Source organism: Protomyctophum bolini (assembly GCF_963924005.1).
Source record: "Protomyctophum bolini genome assembly, chromosome: 1".
Taxonomy (NCBI): domain Eukaryota; kingdom Metazoa; phylum Chordata; class Actinopteri; order Myctophiformes; family Myctophidae; genus Protomyctophum; species Protomyctophum bolini.
Genome location: NC_137862.1, coordinates 849,312 through 869,764, shown reverse-complemented (window position 1 = coordinate 869,764; position 20,453 = coordinate 849,312). Strand labels below are relative to the sequence as shown.

Here is a 20,453-nt window from a genome sequence, read left to right as displayed (position 1 = left end):
TCTCTTTGTCGCATACTGTACGTAAAATTATCCATTCATTGTCAATGGCATTTAAAGTTTGTGTTAAAGGTAGAGTAAGTGATTTCACTCAAAAAACCTTAGGTTTCGTTTTTGGCTGTGGGACCTAAGCCTTCGTCCAATCAGGATAGAGAGTCAAAAAGGAAACCTAAGGTTTTTTGACCCCCAGGGGTTAACTGGGGACAGGGAGGAACTCCTTATATGGTCAGCACACTCTATAGTAGAGAGGATTATCACAACAAAACAAAAAAATAAGTGATATTTGAATTAAGTGAAATCACTTACTCTACCTTTAAGACTAGAATCTACACTATAGCTATTTACAGGGGGGCCTAGCGCCCCTCAAAAAAGAGAATAGAAAAAAAAAAATTAAGCCTAGAATAGCCTGTCTCAGACAGACAACCGACAAAACCAGCAGAAAAGATAAACCAGCTAGTTAGTAGAGTTTCAGCCTCCTCGTCTCTGTGTTGAACTTCCTGAGTAAGCGATGCTTCCTCCAGTCGGAGTCCCGGAAACTTTTTTTGTAAAGTCGCCTTCAAAGTAAACACCGGATCAACTCGGCTTTTCTTTCATGAAGCATGCTTGGTCTCTGTGCTAACGAGAAGGTGTTCTCACACGTAGCTCTCACAGCAGCATCAGCAACCACTGAATATTCCAGCCACTCCTGTTCATTAACCCATTCTGAACGGGAACCCATTTTGGTGTTATACCATCATGTTATGCTTTAGCTATTGAAAAATAGCAGATCTACAAGCTCATAGCGCGCCACCGAGTGGCGCGCTACGAGCTTGTAGGTCTGCTATTTTTGAAAAATCAAAGAACGACTGACATTTTTAGAATGTGATCTCAGGTCAAAATGGGTTAATCAGACCAGTGTGTGTCCAGTGGAAACCTCGTATGAATCTGATCTCAGGTCAGAATGGGTTAAAACTTGCTTCTGCTAAAATGAGCATATTTTATTGTAAAATATTCCAGTTGGGTAGGATTGTATAGCTCCACTTGGGATAGCATCTCTGTCATGCCCAGGGGAGGATTATCCAACGGGCCTGTTGGGCCTTAGCCCAGAGGCCCCTGAGCTAGGGCCCCCCCCCCCCCCCCCTTAGCTAGGGGGCCCCCTGAGCATGAGCGTCTAATACCATATGTCATATTAACCATGTTTATTACAACGGTTTTAGAATGACACAGATTGCTCCATGCAGCACCTTTCCTCTTTCCACTGCTGATCATGTCCAGCGCATGTAAGAATTAAGCAATATCGGCAAGTTATAGCTGACGCGCGAAGGGGTGTTTAAAAAACAGCTGTTTGCTTAACGCTTTCGACAGCTACGGCGACGGCATCACAGCTACCGTACCGTACTACCGTACGCCTAGTGGAGCTGTCCTGAAAACAGTCGTTGCTTAAAGTCCCTAATGTCATCGCTACGTTGCTTAAAGTCATTTTAGGCGGGAACCCCTTTCGGTGTTGTTACTTAGCATTACGTTATGCTTTAGCTATTTAAAAATAGCAGATCTACAAGCTCATAGCGCGCCACTCAGAAAACTGTCGGGATGTAGAAGACATTTTTAGAATCTGATCTCAGGTCAGGTTAAAGTCCCTAATGTCATCACTACTGCTGCTACTTGTCACAGTGTTTTCTTTATTTTGACTACCAAACCTCTTTCTGATGTCCATTCTACTGTAGGTAGGAACGGAGCGAACTTTGTTTTGTGCACTTTTCCACTTCCCGCAAACAAGAACACATCAGGAGTCAGGAGTCAGGATGAGGTGTAACTAGGGTCAACATTATAATCACTAAACAGTCTGTCCGCGCTGCTGACTGCTGAATAATTAAGATAAGAGAAAGAGGCATAGCGCTGACTGAGCTTGAGACGTTTTACGTGCAATATCCCTTTAACACTTTATCAGGATTTTTAATAGACTCAATATGTACAGTTTGTTATGTTTTGACAGCTAACTGTCAGTTGAAGCCATAATTATGATAACGATTCAGTTCAGTGTGTGCGCTCGGTATTATTTTGTTCATTATGTTCTCCATGATGAATGAGTTGAGTAGAATAGTGTTATATTGTAACAATCGGTCTTTACAATGCAAGACAAATGATTAACTAAGGACAAAACAAGGGGATTGTGGGGTTGTACTTTATATAGAATCAGATCATATAGATGCCACATAGATCACAACTGAAATCTTCATGACATATTCAAGGAAAGTGGAAGTATACCTCAAAATATAGGGTTCCCCAATTAATGTTCCTCAAGGGCCACATTTTGACTATAGGGTACCAGGCTGGGGGTACCAGGCTGGGGGCCCAGTCTATAGGGTACCAGGCTGGGGGTACCAGGCTGGGGGCCCAGTCTAAAGGGTACCAGGCTGGGTGTACCAGGCTGGGGGTACCAGGCTGGGGGCCCAGTCTATAGGGTACCAGGCTGGGGGTACCAGGCTGGGGGTACCAGGCTGGGGGCCCAGTCTATAGGGTACCAGGCTGGGGGTACCAGGCTGGGGGTACCAGGTTGGGGGTACCAGGCTGGGGGTAAAATTAATGATCAGGGCAAAAGACCCCATTTGAAAAGGACCCCCAGTTTGACATGCAGAGGCTACTGACCCCCATTTAATGCCATTTATATCTGGGACCCGCAGCCCCTGAAATTATTCCAGGGGCCACAAGGGGGCGCTCCCGCTAATTGGGGAACCCTCAGTACAGTGTCAGCGCAGTTCCTTTCCCAGGTACACTACTAATGTGTGCTATAGCTTGCAGTGTGATTGATGTCTCACAGCTTACTTTATGGACACACTTGACATTCTCTCCATAACGAGTCTTCACCTCGTTAAGGAGATGAGAGAGGTGTTGTGGGCATGGCTAATTAATTAACCTGTCAGCTCGTTAAACCATTAGCTACAGCATCGCTACATATCTCTGTGTTAGTCCCTGTGGTATTTTACTGCCCTCTAATCAAACAGCTTCCTTGACATTTGTACAGATCATTTTAACCCATTCTGGGCGGGAACCCGTTTTGGTGTTACCATCATGTTATGCTTTAGCTATTGAAAAATAGCAGATCTACAAGCTCGTAGCGCGCCACCGAGTGGCGCGCTGCGAGCTTGTAGGTCTGATATTTTTGAAAAATCGAAGAACGACTGACATTTTTAGAATATGATCTCGGGTCAGAATGGGTTAATCAGACCAGTGTGTGTCCAGTGGAAACCTCGTATTAATCTGATCTCAGGTCAGAATGGGTTAATTAGCACATACGAGTGTAGTGTGTAGTTATTTTTCCGAGTTATTTTTTGGTTTGTTTCATTCTCTCTTTTTCTAAATAACAATATGTGCCTCGTGGGGTTTTATAATTATGCTCGATACCAAATCATTCGCACAAAGACTGGAGGTTTTTTGTGTCTGCATTGAGTGTCTGGGAGAACAGGTGGGCGGGAAACGGAGTGAGTGAGCGATGCTCATCCCACAACAGAATGAGCTTTTCACAGCCTTTCACACCCCAGACGACATGGAGAATATAATAGATAATGTTATGTAGATGGATGGAGAATAGATGTTATGAAGATAGATAGGGGATGAAAAATAGAGTCTGCAACACTGGTATGAAACTCAGCTCCACTGGTTTATTAGATTCGACGTTTCGATCACTTATAGGATCTTCTTCAGGAAACATGAAGAAGATCCTATAAGTGATCGAAACGTCGAATCTAATAAACCAGTGGAGCTGAGTTTCATACCAGTGTTGCAGACTCTATTTTTCATCTTGTACTGCCTTTTTGTCTAGCACCTGGGCTAGAGTGGAGGTGCATGCTCTATTTCCTTTATGAAGATAGATAGGAACATGGAGAACAGATGTTATGTAGATAGATAGATAGATAGATAGATAGATAGATAGATAGATAGATAGATAGATAGATAGATAGATAGATAGATAGGAACATGGAGAATAGATGTTATGTAGATAGATAGATAGATAGATAGATAGATAGATAGATATATAGGAACATGGAGAACAGATGTTATGTAGATAGATAGATAGATAGATAGATAGATAGGAACATGGAGAACAGATGTTATATAGATAGATAGATAGATAGATAGATAGATAGATAGGAACATGGAGAATAGATGTTCAGGAATGTGACAGATAGAAACCCACACAATGGGAAGTTGCTCCCAAGGAACATTTAATTAGAAGAAGAGGAAGTTAAAAGAAAAAACTGAAACCAACCACAGCTGCGGGGGAAGTAAAACAAAACAGAAAATCACGCTCTGGAGAGAATGTAAGATTCTTATATAACGGTAAGAGAGAAAAATCAAGGACTGCTGCACCACACACACACGTACACAGGCACGCACGCACACACACACACACACACACACACACACACACGCACGCACGCACACACACACACACACACACACACACACACAAAGACGAAACAGCTGAAAGGGGGTGAGTGAGAGAAATATGCAAGAATGAAGAAAATGTGTGCAGACTGCAGAGAGACACAGTCCACAAACTCCACACGGATGCTAGGATGTTAGGGGTGTTGCAGAGAGACACACAGATGCTAGGATGTTAGGGGTGTCCACAACTCCACACGGATGCTAGGATGTTAGGGGTGTTGCAGAGAGACACACAGATGCTAGGATGTTAGGGGTGTCCACAACTCCACACGGATGCTAGGATGTTAGGGGTGTTGCAGAGAGACACACAGATGCTAGGATGTTAGGGGTGTCCACAACTCCACACGGATGCTAGGATGTTAGGGGTGTTGCAGAGAGACACACAGATGCTAGGATGTTAGGGGTGTCCACAACTCCACACAGATGCTAGGATGTTAGGGGTGTTCTGGATGTTAAGCCCAAACCACACCAATGGGTCACCATGCAACTGCTCGCAACCATTGAAATTGAACCAATTGAATCACTTGGGTCGACATGCACTGACACATGCAACCAGGACATAATGACACCGCTGGGATGAACGCTAAAACCGTTTCGTTGCATGGCGACCCAATTCAATTCAATTCAAAGGGCTTTATTGGCATGAGAAAACATACGTTTACATTGCCAAAGCAGAAAGAACAATACAACAATACAGCAATACAAAATTATGTACTTTGAAGGTCAGAATCTTCAATAGATCAACTTCTGTGTACCAAGATCACTCGATGCAGGTATAGTGCAGGAATATACGCAATGATTAGTCTTTAGGGTGGTTGTGTTCCATTTGATATCCTTCTCCTATCACAGCAACTCACAAATGTTGCTGCTGTGTTTGCACATTGTTGTACTTCGCCCAGCAGATATGGGAGTTTTTTGTCATTGGTCATGTTTTCAAAATCTCCGTGTGTGGTTGTAATCTGTGGGAAGTATGTGTCTCTGATGTCTTATTGGTACAGTGGACAGATGGTTAGGAAGTGTAGCTCGGTTTCCACTTCGTTTAGTGTGCAGTGGGTGCATAGTCTGTCTTCTCTCGGGATACAGGTCTGCCTATGACGGCCTTTCTCGATCGCGAGACTGTGCTCACTGAGTCTGTACCTAGTTCTCTTCTCTTCTCACATGTCCTATTTGTACTGATGCATTGTCTCTGTGTTCTCCGTCACCTTCCACTGTCTCTGTTCTCACCTCTCCTCTCTCTCCCTCTCTCCCCAGCGGAGCCGTTGGATGGCGAGGAGTACCTGGACATCACAGGCATCATGAGGAGCCAGGCCGGACGCTACGAGTGCAAAGCCTCCAACGATGTGGCCACGCCCGACGTCAAATATGTCAACGTGGTCGTTAACTGTAAGAAATTACGTCTGTCTGTCTGTCTGTCTGTCTGTCTGTCTGTCTGTCTGTCTGTCTGTCTGTCTGTCTGTCTGTCTGTCTGTCTGTCTGTCTGTCAATCAATCAAAATAGTTTTACAATATTGTAAAACTGTACCTGGGATACAAATGTATCTTGTGATTTGAATCCAGTGAATACGGTATATTTCATGAGGAGCGTCACATCTCCACTAGACAGGAGTCCATTGGGACGTCTCTCCTCTCAATAGCTCCACCGTGGGCCCCTGTCTCTCCTCTCACTAACTCCACCGTGGGCCCCTGTCTCTCCTCTCACTAACTCCACCGTGGGCCCCTGTCTCTCCTCTCACTAACTCCACCGTGGGCCCCTGTCTCTCCTCTCACTAACTCCACCGTGGGCCCCTGTCTCTCCTCTCACTAACTCCACCGTGGGCCCCTGTCTCTCCTCTCACTAACTCCACCGTGGGCCCCTGTCTCTCCTCTCACTAACTCCACCGTGGGCCCCTGTCTCTCCTCTCACTAACTCCACCGTGGGCCCCTGTCTCTCCTCTCACTAACTCCACCGTGGGCCCCTGTCTCTCCTCTCACTAACTCCACCGTGGGCCCCTGTCTCTCCTCTCACTAACTCCACCGTGGGCCCCTGTCTCTCCTCTCACTAACTTCACCGTGGGCCCCTGTCTCTCCTCTCACTAACTCCACCGTGGGCCCCTGTCTCTCCTCTCACTAACTCCACCGTGGGCCCCTGTCTCTCCTCTCACTAACTCCACCGTGGGCCCCTGTCTCTCCTCTCACTAACTCCACCGTGGGCCCCTGTCTCTCCTCTCACTAGCTCCACCGTGGGCCCCTGTCTCTCCTCTCACTAACTCCACCGTGGGCCCCTGTCTCTCCTCTCCACTAGCTCCACCGTGGGCCCCCCTGTCTCTCCTCTCACTAACTCCACCGTGGGCCCCTGTCTCTCCTCTCACTAGCTCCACCGTGGGCCCCTGTCTCTCTCCTCTCTCTAGCTCCACCGTTGGCCCCCTGGCATCCACGTTACATCAATCTTTTGTCACATCCATTTAAATGTGATGACTTCACCAGTGCAGCGTGACAAGGAATAATCACCGGTCTAATCACTCTCTACACTATTATTATTCCAGTGTTAATCACACCATTAGCATAAGAAAAGAACAAAGGAGAAGCAGACTGCACTGCATATCGTATACGCTACTGTCACGCTGTGAGTCAGGTTTAGTGTAGGATGAGAGGCAGAGGCGGGGAATGTCAGGTTCAGTGGTTTATTGCAAAACAAATCCATTCCAGGTACAGGCAAGGTCAAAAACAGTAGAGGCAGTGGAACACTAAAGGCACACAGGGAATACAGGGAAAACTATACTGGGGAAAACTAGGGGATAGAAACATACAAGGAAACTGGTTACAAAATACTCACAGGCAACATATACCCGTATTGCTTCCAAAATCATCGGACTTCCTACACCCACACTTTCTGATATGAACAATAAGGCCATCACACGACTAGCACTCTCGATATCAAATTACACTGACCATCCTCTGTATCGTTTCTTTAACCTCATGCCATCTGGACAAAGATACAGAACCTTGCCATGGAAAAAGGTCCGTTTTAGTAGGAGTTTTGTCCCCTCAGCCATCGCGGCATTTAACAAACTGCCCCGCCGATAGGATGGTTCTGTACACAGCATGCGGGGACCTCATGTTTTGTTTTTTGTACTGTCTTGGTGTTATGTGCTCTGTGTTGTTGTGTTGAACAGACTGTGAAGACAAATATCCTTCTGGACAATAAAGATTATTATTGTATAAACAACGAACCAACGGAGAACTGAAAACACAAGGGTGCATAAATATAGACAAGCACTAACTAGACACAGGTGAAATACAACAGACAAAATCAACACAGGGATTGGCTGGGAGAGTAACGGGACACAGGTGGGGAACACTACACTAAACACAGGGTTAGACCATGGATAGTAAAGCGAAAATGAAAAAACCTCAGGTGGCATATTTATAATATTATTATAATGATGCTTTTCGAATATTCCTGAGACTCCCAAGATGGACCAGTGCTAGTGAAATGTTTGTGACCAGTAATGTACCCACATTTCATGCTTTACTGAGGAATTTTATGTATAGATTCATGTGTAGACTGAGGGAATCAAATAATGCACTAATTATGGCCTTAACAGGGATCACACAGAGTGATACAGTCTTCTCCTCATGTTTCTGGAAACACTGGAGGCAATGTTTATATGTTTATAATTGACAAGGACTGCCTGGAGGGAAAATAGCCTGATATACATATAGGCTATCTCTGTGTTGTTGTTTTGTATTGTCGTGTTTTTCCCTGTTAGTTTGTATATGGACCCATTGTGTCTGAAATAAAGTTTTCAATCAATAGACGGTAAAAAATATGGACAAAGCGTTCTCCGGGTCTGATATGGACGTAAAATGAAGCCTGTCAGACCTTGAACTGTAAAGCCCATCACACACCGTCTGCGACCGTCTGCGGCGTGGCGCGTTGCCGCGCGGCGCCGCCTGGAAAATAGAACTGTGTTCTATCGGCGCACCGGGCGACGCGGCGCGGCGCGGCGGACGGAGCCGGTGTGCGTTAGGTTCATTGAAAATAATGGAGGCGGCTGTGTCCGCCGCGCGGCGCCGCGCGTTGGACGCAGCTGGTGTGTGGTGGGCTTCAGTCACCATCTTTGTAGATCCGTTGTGGCGCGCTACGAGCTTGTATAGGTCTGCTATTTTTTGAAAAATCGAAGAACGACATTTTTAGAATCTGATCTCAGGTCAAAATGGGTTGAATGAGTGTATAACGTGTTCCTCTCCTGTGTTCCGTTCCTGTGTTTAGACCCTCCCGCCATCCAGAAGACCCAGAGCTCAGAGAGTCCGGTGGGTCGGATGGGCATTCTGCAGTGTGACGCCACCGCCGTGCCAACGCCAGAGTTTGAATGGTACCGAGACGACAAGAGGTACACGCACACACACACACATGCACGCACGCACACACACACACGCACATGCACATGCACACGCACACGCACACACACTGCAATTCAATATATTTTTCTAAATGTACACACATGGGTTTAGTTTCCCCAGGAAGGATTGTTCAAGGTTCAAGTTTATGTAGTGTCCCCGAAGGACAAATTGTGTTGCAGCATAGACAGTACATTAAACAATGAAACAGTACAAATAAACAAACGGTTCACATAGCAGATACCAGAGTACAGTAAGGTGCACATAAACATTACAGTGCAGGCGTTGAAGTGCTTTGCGATAGGTCATAAAAATTGCATGTGCATAGACATAGACATAGGCACGAGATAATACAGTAAACAGTGAAAAGTGCTCATCATAAGGTTATCTCCTAGATCTACAGTACCCACAGCAGCATTCAGTGTGACAATAGAGAGACCGGGACAAAGGAATGTTTGTGCCTGTTTTTTGTGGCACAATAAAAAGGGGCTCGCAAGTGAAGGCCGGATGGGAGAAGGATGTACTCTCCGTGTAGAGGGAGAAGGATGTACTCTCCGTGTAGAGGCTGAGATGTAGACATGCTGACAAGAGTTCAGGGCATTTCTACATTTATTTTTAAAGGAGTGCTCAATACTTTTTGGCATGTTTGGCCCAGATTTAATGGGGCAACAAACAGACGTGGCATTTCGGTTGTGAGGTTTATTTTACACTAAACAATCTCCTGTGACAGTTTCTCTGGGAAATTCATTTTACAGTAATTCACCAAAGATGCACAAAGTTTTGTCGTGATGAGAATTAGAACCTGGCATGCCTTATGACTAATAGTATTTTAAAATAGTGAAAATAGCAGATCTACAAGCTCACAACGCAACGCTATAGATCGACTATTTTCCCAATTCCCCCCCCCCCCCCATAATAATTGCGAACGCAGTGATTGCGAACGCAGTGAGCACTTACTATGAGACCTAGCAGATCATGTCTGTCCGTGCGTGCGTGCGTGTGTCCCCCCTTTGTGCCCATATATGGAGCTACGTCCAAATATGGAGTGTGTTGCATCAATACGTCACCATGACTCAGCCATAACCATATAAGGAGTCCCCAAAGCAGCTATACGTCCAAAACCCAAATATGTACAAGCTGCGTTCGCTTCCCGCGTTTGCGCGTCTTACTGGTAAAAATGCCTAATAGGATTAGTCATAAGAAGCCATACAACATACAGTAGGTCCCAGAGTGTTTATCCCATTCTGACCTGAGATCAGATTCATACGAGGTTTCCACTGGACACACACTGGTCTGATTAACCCATTCTGACCTGAGATCAGATTCTAAAAATGTCAGTCGTTCTTCAATTAAAAAAAAATAGCAGACCTACAAGCTCGTAGCGCGCCACTCGGTGGCGCGCTATGAGCTTGTAGATCTGCTATTTTTCAATAGCTAAAGCATAACATGATGCTAAACACCAAAATGGGTTCCCGGTCAGAATGGGTTATTCATGCCTGCAATGTTCAAACCTAGCACAAATATCCTATATAGCCCTACAGATTTTTAACCCTGCCATTTTCACAGAAATATGGGAAAAAAGACCATTCCTACACTCGACAGCAGTTCCTATACTTCTGATCAGTTCCTTTGAAAACTTTAAATTCACATTAAAACACTTTGACAGCGGCGTAATACGCTAAAACCGCTATTTCGTTTAATTTGCCGTTTTAAAACAATTAAAAAGAATGTAAAGGTGATGATGATGGCAGCTCCAAAAAAAAGCCACTTTCTGTTCATTTAAACTAAGTAAATTTCACGCCACAGATTGTTAGTGTCGTGCTGTGCTGTGTCCCCTGCTGCCCTCTGTGTTAACCCATTCTGACCTGAGATCAGATTCATACGAGGTTTCCACTGGACACACACACTGGTCTAATTAACCCATTCTGACCTGAGATCAGATTCTAAAAAATGTCAGTCGTTCTTCGATTTTTCAAAAATAGCAGACCTACAAGCTCGTAGCGCGCCACTCGGTGGCGCGCTATGAGCTTGTAGATCTGCTATTTTTCAATAGCTAAAAGCATGACATGATGCTAACACCAAAATGGGTTCCCGTTCAGAATGGGTTAAATCAACCCTCACACACAGTCTTTTGTCACATCCGTTTAGATGTGATGACTTCACCAGCGTAGCGTGATAATGACTAATAACCCCATTTAATCACTCCCTAAGCTATTGTTGCAGTGTTAATTATTACGCATTACCATTAGCATGAAAAATGACAGTGGAATGGATGAAACTCTTTGTTGCACTGCCTGCCTGTTCTCCCCTACAATGCATATGTATACAGTAGATTATAATTATACTAAACCCATTTAGGCCTGACGTCAAAATGAAGAAAAAGAAAAAGTCTTCTGAAAGAAGATATATTCAAAGATTTGTGCTGCATTGTCACGATTTTTCTAAAAATAGCAGACCTACAAGCTCGTAGCACGCCACTCGGTGGGTGGCGCGCTACGAGCTTGTAGATCTTCTATTTTTCAATAGCTAAAGTATAACATAATGCTTAGTTAAAACGCCAAAAGGGGTTCCCGCTCACAATGGGTTAATACAATATACACTGTAGAAGCTTATAGCTTGTAGATCAGCTATCTTTATAATTTTGTACAACACTTGGCTTAGCCCTATATGACGGAATATATAGGGCATTCATTTATTTTTATATAACAAAAATCACACCCGTGTGAACCGAGTGGTGCAATCCCCCCAAGTGGTGCAATCCCCCCACCTCTCTCTCTCTCTCTCTCTCTCTCTCTCGCTCTCTCTCTCTCTCATTAGCAGCACTATCGCTCTCTCTGTTTCTGACACCTCCTACTGGTACTAATAAGTCGTATACTCGTGCTCATAGGTAGACACATAGGTAGACACATAGGTAGACACATAGGCACAGACATTGCTGGTTGTAGGAGTGGTTGCACCACTCAAAAACAGAACAAGTCGAGGAGATATTAAACATCTTCTGCTCAACAGTACTGACAATATAACTCCTCCTCGGGGTACACATTGAGAGGGAGCTCAAATGGAACACACACACCACCAGTGTTGTTTTTGGCAGCAAATTTCTATTTTAGTTTTAGTCATAGTCATAGTCATAGTCTCCTGAATAGTTCATGCAGTAAAGGTCGTCGGGATCGGGAGTCGAACCCGCGGCACACTGCCAGACTAGATTATACCAGCCAAGGTGCCTCATGGACCGCTGAGCCACGGCCCAGGGCAGTTGAAGGCATTCTGACAGGATGCGTTTATACGGCCTGGTATGGGAGCTGAAAAGATCAGCACTCCCTGCCTGCACTCCAGGAAGGGTAGAAAAATGATGTGTAATCAAAGCACAGATCAAAGCACAGCGCAGCGTCAAGGACATGAAGCAACCACCCAAGGCCCAAGCTGTTCAACCACAGCCAGCCAGACCATGCAGAGCCCCCTACCGTAGTATCAAGGATAACAAGACAACTCACCCCGTTTCTGTTTTCCTTCCAGAATTCTCCCCAGTGAGGGGTGGGAGAGGCTGGACAGCAGACGGCTGGACTTTGAATTCCTCTAACTATAAACTTTCATGACAGCAGACATGCTATATATACGAGTAAGACGCGCAAACGCGGGAAGCGAACGCAGCTCGTACATATTTGGGTTTTGGACGTATAGCTGCTTTGGGGACTCCTTATATGGTGCCCCTTTTGTGCCCATATATGGAGCTGAGTGGACCTGGCCCCTTTTGTGCCCATATATGGAGCTGAGTGATTGCTGATGCAACACACTCCATATTTGGATAGCGGGACAGACACACAGACAGACAGACAGACACACAGACATGATCTGCTAGGTCTCATAGTAAGTGCTCACTGCGTTCGCAACAAATATAATTTATGAAAAGCTACTACAGTGAAGTCTGTTCACAAAAGTTGTTGTAGGATATGTGGGGGATTATCTGACGAGGTACCATTTGAGTGGGCAAAACCTTACATATACTAAATAATACTAAATTGTGTATAGGGTCAATATAAGTAAAATAATATAGCCTTTTCCACAGGAGTGTCTTTATATTTCTCCAAAAAGAATACAAACAGCCAATAGCATATTACAAAGTTATCCCCCTCTCACTGGTGAAAATTCTGGGAGGAAAAACGGGCAAGCACCGGGGTGAGTCGTCCAGTATTCGTATCAAGAGTAGCACGGCCGGATTCTGGAGCCGTTTTCACCTCGGCTGCTGCTGCTGTCAGACTGCTGAATGAGGCAGAAGAAAGCCTGGTTCTGCAGCCTTATGACAGGCAGTGTGTGTGGGCTGGTCTCAGATGTGGATCATAGCAGGGACATGTTAACCCATTCTGACCTGAGATCAGATTCTAACGCACAGAAGAATGGTGGTTCTTTAATGCATTTTGACCTGAGATCAGATTCTAAAAATGGCTTAAATCCTGACAGTTTAAAAAAATAGCAGACCTACAAGCTCATAGCGCGCCACCGAGTGGCGCGCTATGAGCTTGTAGATCTGCTATTTTTCAATAGCTAAAGCATAACATAATGCTAACACCAAAACGGGTTCCCATTCAGAATGTGTTAATAATAATAATAATACATTTTATTCATAAGGCGCCTTTCAGGGCACTCAAGGTCACCGTACAGGTTAAAAGCAGTACAAGAACACAGTTTAAAAGCAGAACAAAACTAGGGCACAGCTTGCAGCCGAAGACACAGAGGTCACACAGAGTCATGTTGACTTGGTTTTTCTTAGCTCTTCTTATCTTTTAATTTTTCATCCCACGATTTTTGTAACCCATTTCTCACCCCTGTGTCAATGATCTAATGTGATCCTGGGCTCTACACCCTCCACCAACCTAGTCCCCATATATGGGGGACAAGGGGAGACCAACCTAGTCCCCCATATATGGGGGACAAGGGGAGACCAACCTAGTCCCCATATATGGGGGACAAGGGGAGAGCAACGGACTTGAACTCATGCTTCCTTCATGCCTGAGTGTCCAAGTTGCTCCTTTACACCTGACAGGGGGGAGTTTCCCTGGTTGGACGTATAGCGTGTGGAAGGAACACGTTATTCCAACCAGTTCCTTTCCCCTCTTAAGTATACCAGTAAGACGCGCAAACGCGGGAAGCGAACGCAGCTGAGACCCTGCAGATCATGTCTGTCTGTCTGTGTGTCTGTCCCGCTGTTACTGTATACGTATGTGGACCTGGCCCCTTTTGTGCCCATATATGGAGCTGAGTGATTTGTTTGTGATTGATGCAACACACTCCATATTTGGACGTACACTCCATATTTCGACGTATAGCGGGACAGACAGACAGACACACAGACAGACAGACAGACATGATCTGCTAGGTCTCATAGTAAGTGCTCACTGCGTTCGCAATCACGCACAGCCTGCACCTGCTGCTATGCTCGTGGCACCTTTTATATCTTATCTCATGTGAATATGTAGATATTATTTTATATTATTATTTTGTCTTTTCTTTTCTTGTTTGATCTCCTTTGTTTGATCTCCTTTCCCCACTCCCCCCCCCCCCCCCCCACTCTTCTTACCTTGATTATACTTCTAAGACATTACAATACGATGGGAGTGCAGATGCACATAAACACATTTCACCCACTTCCTTCCTTCCTTCTGTAAGCCTGTGATGTGACAACAACAAAGCAGATTCTATCACTTGTCATTTCAATTTCAATTACATTTCTAATTAGGCATTAGGCGACCTACACTAAGCAGAACAAAAGACATGGTAATACATAAAGAATTGTCATCATGAATCACACATATGATGCTATGATATGAACAGTGGAATATCTATACTGAACTATGCATATATACTATATAGTGCTATGTCTACATAAAAAGCTATCTAAGTTGCATAAGTTGAGCCTTTGCGTATGCCTGTAAAAAGACGTGGGGGTTGCTTGCTTGTAGCGGGCAGCGGTGGCCGAACGGTTTGCGGAGCGGTCTTTATATGGGAAGGTCGCTATAGTTCGTATCCCCGGACCGGCACGTTCAAATTACCACCGCTGAAGTGCCCTTGGACAAGGCATTGAACCTCTACCATGAAATGTTCTATGAGCAGGGCCTGTCTGTAAACAAGTTCTTGAGCTTAGTCCATTTACCCTGGGTAAACATAGTTCCTTTCCTTTCCTTAGTCCAGTTACCCTGGGTAAACATAGTACCTTTCCTTTCCTTAGTCCAGTTACCCTGGGTAAACATAGTACCTTTCCTTTCCTTAGTCCAGTTACCCTGGGTAAACATAGTACCTTTCCTTTCCTTAGTCCAGTTACCCTGGGTATACATAGTACCTTTCCTTTCCTTAGTCCAGTTACCCTGGGTAAACATGGTACCTTTCCTTTCCTTAGTCCAGTTACCCTGGGTAAACATAGTACCTTTCCTTTCCTTAGTCCAGTTACCCTGGGTAAACATAGTACTTTTCCTTTCCTTAGTCCAGTTACCCTGGGTAAACATGGTACCTTTCCTTTCCTTAGTCCAGTTCCCCTGGGTAAACATAGTACCTTTCCTTTCCTTAGTCCAGTTACCCTGGGTAAACATAGTACCTTTAGTCCAGTTACCCTGGGTAAACATAGTACCTTTCCTTTCCTTAGTCCAGTTACCCTGCAGGGTAAACATAGTACCTTTCCTTTCCTTAGTCCAGTTACCCTGGGTAAACATAGTACCTTTCCTTTCCTTAGTCCAGTTACCCTGGGTAAACATAGTACCTTTCCTTTCCTTAGTCCAGTTACCCTGGGTAAACATGGTACCTTTCCTTTCCTTAGTCCAGTTCCCCTGGGTAAACATAGTACCTTTCCTTTCCTTAGTCCAGTTACCCTGGGTAAACATGGTACCTTTCCTTTCCTTAGTCCAGTTCCCCTGGGTAAACATAGTATCTTTCCTTTCCTTAGTCCAGTTACCCTGGGTAAACATAGTACCTTTCCTTTCCTTAGTCCAGTTACCCTGGGTAAACATAGTACCTTTCCTTTCCTTAGTCCAGTTACCCTGGGTAAACATGGTACCTTTCCTTTCCTTAGTCCAGTTACCCTGGGTAAACATAGTACCTTTCCTTTCCTTAGTCCAGTTACCCTGGGTAAACATAGTACCTTTCCTTTCCTTAGTCCAGTTACCCTGGGTAAACATAGTACCTTTCCTTTCCTTTGCTACGGCAACTGCTATGGGTTAAGATGGAGTCTGAAGAGGTGGGTTTTCAGACTAACGCGGAAGATTGGGAGTGAGTCTTCAGTTCTAATTGCAATGAGAAGTGCATCCCATAGTTTTGGAGCCAGAAGGGAGAAGAATTTGGGGACGTGTGGAGCGTTGTTGTCCCGGCGTTTTTAGTGACTGTAGTACAGTTGGTATACCTCCTCCAGATTCCCTGCGTTCGCTGCGTTGGCTGATCTGAGCGCGCGGGCTGGCTTGTAGGGTTCGATCAGACTATAGCAATGAGAGTAGAAAGTGAATGTAAAAAATTCCCATTTTCCCAAAGTATGATCCAGTATGTCCTACTGGCATACTGGTGGGAATGGAGGCCGTGTAACGGCGGGGCTCCACCAGGGGGCGTCAGCGTCGCATCACCGTCAGGGAATGTTCCCTTTTTAACCCATTCTGACCTGAGATCAGATTCTAAAAATGTCTTCTACAGTAGCTGTGATGGTGGACAGAAGTGCGGCCACTGCGATATGAACGCTTCTGTGCGTGCGCACTAACTTAAGTAAATGGTGCATTTATATAGCGCCTTTATCCAAGGCGCTTTACATAGATGGTGCATTACATTCACCCATTCACACACCTTTACATAGATGGTGCATTACATTCACCCATTCACACACCTTTACATAGATTGTGCATTACATTCACCCATTCACACACCTTTACATAGATGGTGCATTACATTCACCCATTCACACACCTTTACATAGATTGTGCATTACATTCACCCATTCACACACCTTTACATAGATTGTGCATTACATTCACCCATTCACACACCTTTACATAGATGGTGCATTACATTCACCCATTCACACACCTTTACATATGTGCATTACATTCACCCATTCACACACCTTTACATAGATGGTGCATTACATTCACCCATTCACACACCTTTACATAGATGGTGCATTACATTCACCCATTCACACACACATTCACACACCGATTGTGGCAGAAGCCATGCAAGGTATACCAACCAGCACATCAGGAGCAATTTGGGGTTCAGTGTCTTTGCCCAAGGACACTTCAACATGTAGACAGGAGGAGGAGGAGCCGGGAATTCGAACCGCTGACCCATGGATCATTGGATGACCTGCTCTACCTCCTGAGCCACAGCCGCCAAGTCTAAGATGTACACGTCTTCTGTTCCTAAGACTTCCATGGCATCTTTGCCTCCAGCGTTACTCTGACCTTCAGCTCCGCCCGACAGGAAGACACGAGATCCCAGCGCGCAGCAGCACATCCCATGTCTCGGGGACGGCAGTGGGCCCTTGGGTGAAAGCTTGTGCCAGGAGAGGTCTCGCGGATTGAACTTCCACAAATCATTTAAGGTCGTTATCTCACACACGGCGGAGCTGCCGAATATGTATATAGTTCTCCGTTGTAGGCAAAGGCCGAATTCAATTCAATTCAATTCAATTCAATTTTATTATAGTGTCAAATCACAACAAGTTGTCTCAAGACACTTTACAACCAACAAAGATCCACCCAGAGCAAGCAACATTGCGACAATGGTAACGAAAAACTCCCCTTTAGGAAGAAACGTCAGGCAGAACCCGACTCTAGGGTGGGCGGCCATCTGCCTCGACCGTGTCGGGGGGGGGGGGGGGGTAGAGGGAGAGAGAGAGAGATAGACAGAGAGAAAAGACAGAGAATAGGCAGGTGGGCTCCGTGGAGGGGTCTGGTCCACATCTGGTCCAGGTCGAGCTCTGTGAGGCCGGGTCCAGGTCACACTTCTGGTGGGCTCCATGAAGAGGCCTGATCCACGGTCACACTCGGCAGTCAGTTGGGGGTTAATATTAGAGGTCCACAGAACTGCGACGGGGAGGACGAAAAGAGACTCCGGGGAGAGATTCCCCGGATGCTGGATTAGTGGCAGGCCTTACTGGAGCCTATATAGTGTATATTACAAGTACTGCTGGGAGACAAACCCACACAACAATGTACGACCATGGTATCCAGCTAGACCCGGAGACAAGTCTGGCCATAGGCTTTGTCGTAGAGAAAGGTTTTCAACCTTGTCTTGAATGTGCAGAGCGTGTCAGCCCCACGGACCGAAGCCGGGAGAAGGTTCCACAGCTGCGGTGCCTGGGACCTAAACGCCCTGCCTCCTATTGTAACTTTTGATATTTTTGGAACAGTAAGCATGTTTGCATATTGCAAACGCACTGCTGTTCTATTTGGTTTGTAGGGATCAATGAGATCCTTGAGATATTGTGGTGCCTGACCATTGAGGGCTTTGTAAGTGAGAAGAAGAACTTTGAACTCTATTCTGTATTTGACCGGGAGCCAGTGTAGGGAGGCCAGTGAAGGAGTGATATGGTCTCTTCTTCTGGTACCTGTCAACACACACGCGCCGCAGCATTTTGAACTAACTGTAGGCTTTTCAGAGACTTGCCTGGGCAGCCTGATAATAGCGAATTGCAGTAGTCCAGCCTTGAGGTGACGAAGGCGTGGACAAGTTTTTCTGCGTCATTTTTGGACAGGATGTGCCTGACCTTTGCAATATTTCGCAGGTGAAAGAAAGCATTCTTTGAGATTTGTTTGATATGAGATTTGAAAGACAAGTCTTGATCAAAGGTAACCCCCAGTCCTCACAGTGGCCTTGGAGGCCAAAGTAATGCCATCTAGAGAAAAGTTCCCATCGACCAACTTGTCTCTCAGGGGCTTAGGGCCGATCACGATAACTTCCGTTTTGTTAGAGTTGAGGAGCAGGTAATTACCTGCCATCCAACTCTTTATGTCTTTAAGACATGCTTGAAGTTTGACTAGTTGGTCCGTTTCGTTCGGTTTCATCGATAGATATAGTTGAGTGTCGTCTGCGTAACAATGAAAATCTATGGAGTGTTCCCTGATGATGTTGCCCAGAGGGAGCATATATAAAGAGAAGAGTAAAGAGAAGAGTATTGGTCCAAGCACAGAGCCTTGTGGGACTCCGTATTTGACCTTTTCACGTGTAGAGGAGCCATTATTGACCTCTACAAACTGAAAACGATCAGACAGATAGGACTCGAACCATTTCAGTGCGGCACCCCTGATGCCAACCAGATGTTCCAGTCTCTGTAGCAGAATGTGGTTGGTCAATAGTGTCGAATGCAGCACTAAGGTCCAGCAACACCAGTACGGAGAGGAGGTTATTATCTGCTGCAGTCAGGAGGTCATTTGTAACTCTCAGCAGGGCCGTCTCAGTGCTATGGTTAGCTCTGAAGCCCGACTGAAAGCCTTCTAATATATTGTTGTTTTGTAGAAAGTCACACAACTGTTTGGCGACCGCTTTCTCGAGAATTTTGGAGAGAAACGGAAGGTTCGATATAGGTCTATAGCTAGCTAGAATGCCTGCATCAAGAGTAGGCTTTTTGAGTAGAGGTTTGATTACCGCTACCTTGAAAGATTGTGGCACGTAGCCTGTCACCAAAGACATATTGATCATATTGAGTAGGCATGTACCAACCGGAGGCAGGACCTCTTTGAGTAATCTAGTCGGAACTGGATCCAGGGTACATGTCGTTGATTTTGAAGAAGATATCATTGAAGTGAACTCAGAGAGCTCGATTGGAGAGAGGACTATCCATATATATATTTGGGTCTGCGGCCACCTCTGAGACCACCATATTTGGTGGCAGGTCCAGTGGGAGCCGAGAGTAGTTGTTAGATCAATTTTGATCTCTGATAGTTTCTATTTTGCCATTGAAGAACCTCATGAAATCGCTACTATTGAGAGTCGTAGGAATCCGTGGGTCCGTGGAATCACGGCTTTTTGTCAGTTTTGCCAAAGTATCAAAAAGAAACTTTGGGTTACTTTTGTTTCCCTCTATTAGGGATGAATAATAAGTGGCTCTGGCTGTGTCGAGAGCCTTTTTGTATATTTTGAGGCTATTCTGCCAGTCTATACATGATTCTTTCTGTTTGTTGAACGCCATTTATTTTCGAGTTTGATTTCTGTCTGTCTGTCCCGCTGTTACTGTATATGTGGACCTGGCCCCTTTTGTGCCCATATATGGAGCTGAGTGATTGCTGATGCAACCCACTCCATATTTGGACGTATAGCGGGACAGACACACAGACAGGACACACAGACAGACATGATCTGCTAGGTCTCATAGTAAGTGCTCATTGCGTTCGCAACAACAGCTTGGATCAAAATGCCTCTCTGAGTCCTCCTCTATCTTCCTCTAGTCAGTCTTCTAGTCAGTCTAGTCAGTCTTCTAGTCAGTCTAGTCAGTCTTCTAGTCAGTCTAGTCAGTCTTTCTGGCTCTTTACAATATCTCTGGGATGTCTTACCCTTTTATATTATATCACCTGACATCACGTGACATCACGTGATGTCACCTGACATCACGTGATGTCACCTGCGACCAATCCTCAATTCCAATGAGTTTGGCCACACATGGAGTCCCATGCATATGTCAGTAAT

The 20,453-nt window shown here is 45.3% G+C and overlaps 1 protein-coding gene across 1 annotated transcript in view; it reads left to right on the top strand.

Moving 5' to 3' along the window:
• LOC308319123 (limbic system-associated membrane protein-like) overlaps positions 1-20,453 on the top strand; it is a 214,852-nt gene that overhangs the window by 184,574 nt on the left and 9,825 nt on the right. Inside the window, exons 5-6 of the mRNA XM_080768984.1 lie at positions 5,674-5,805; positions 8,674-8,794. Of these exons, the coding sequence (XP_080625110.1) occupies positions 5,674-5,805; positions 8,674-8,794 (253 nt within the window). The remainder of the gene's footprint in view (positions 1-5,673; positions 5,806-8,673; positions 8,795-20,453) is intronic.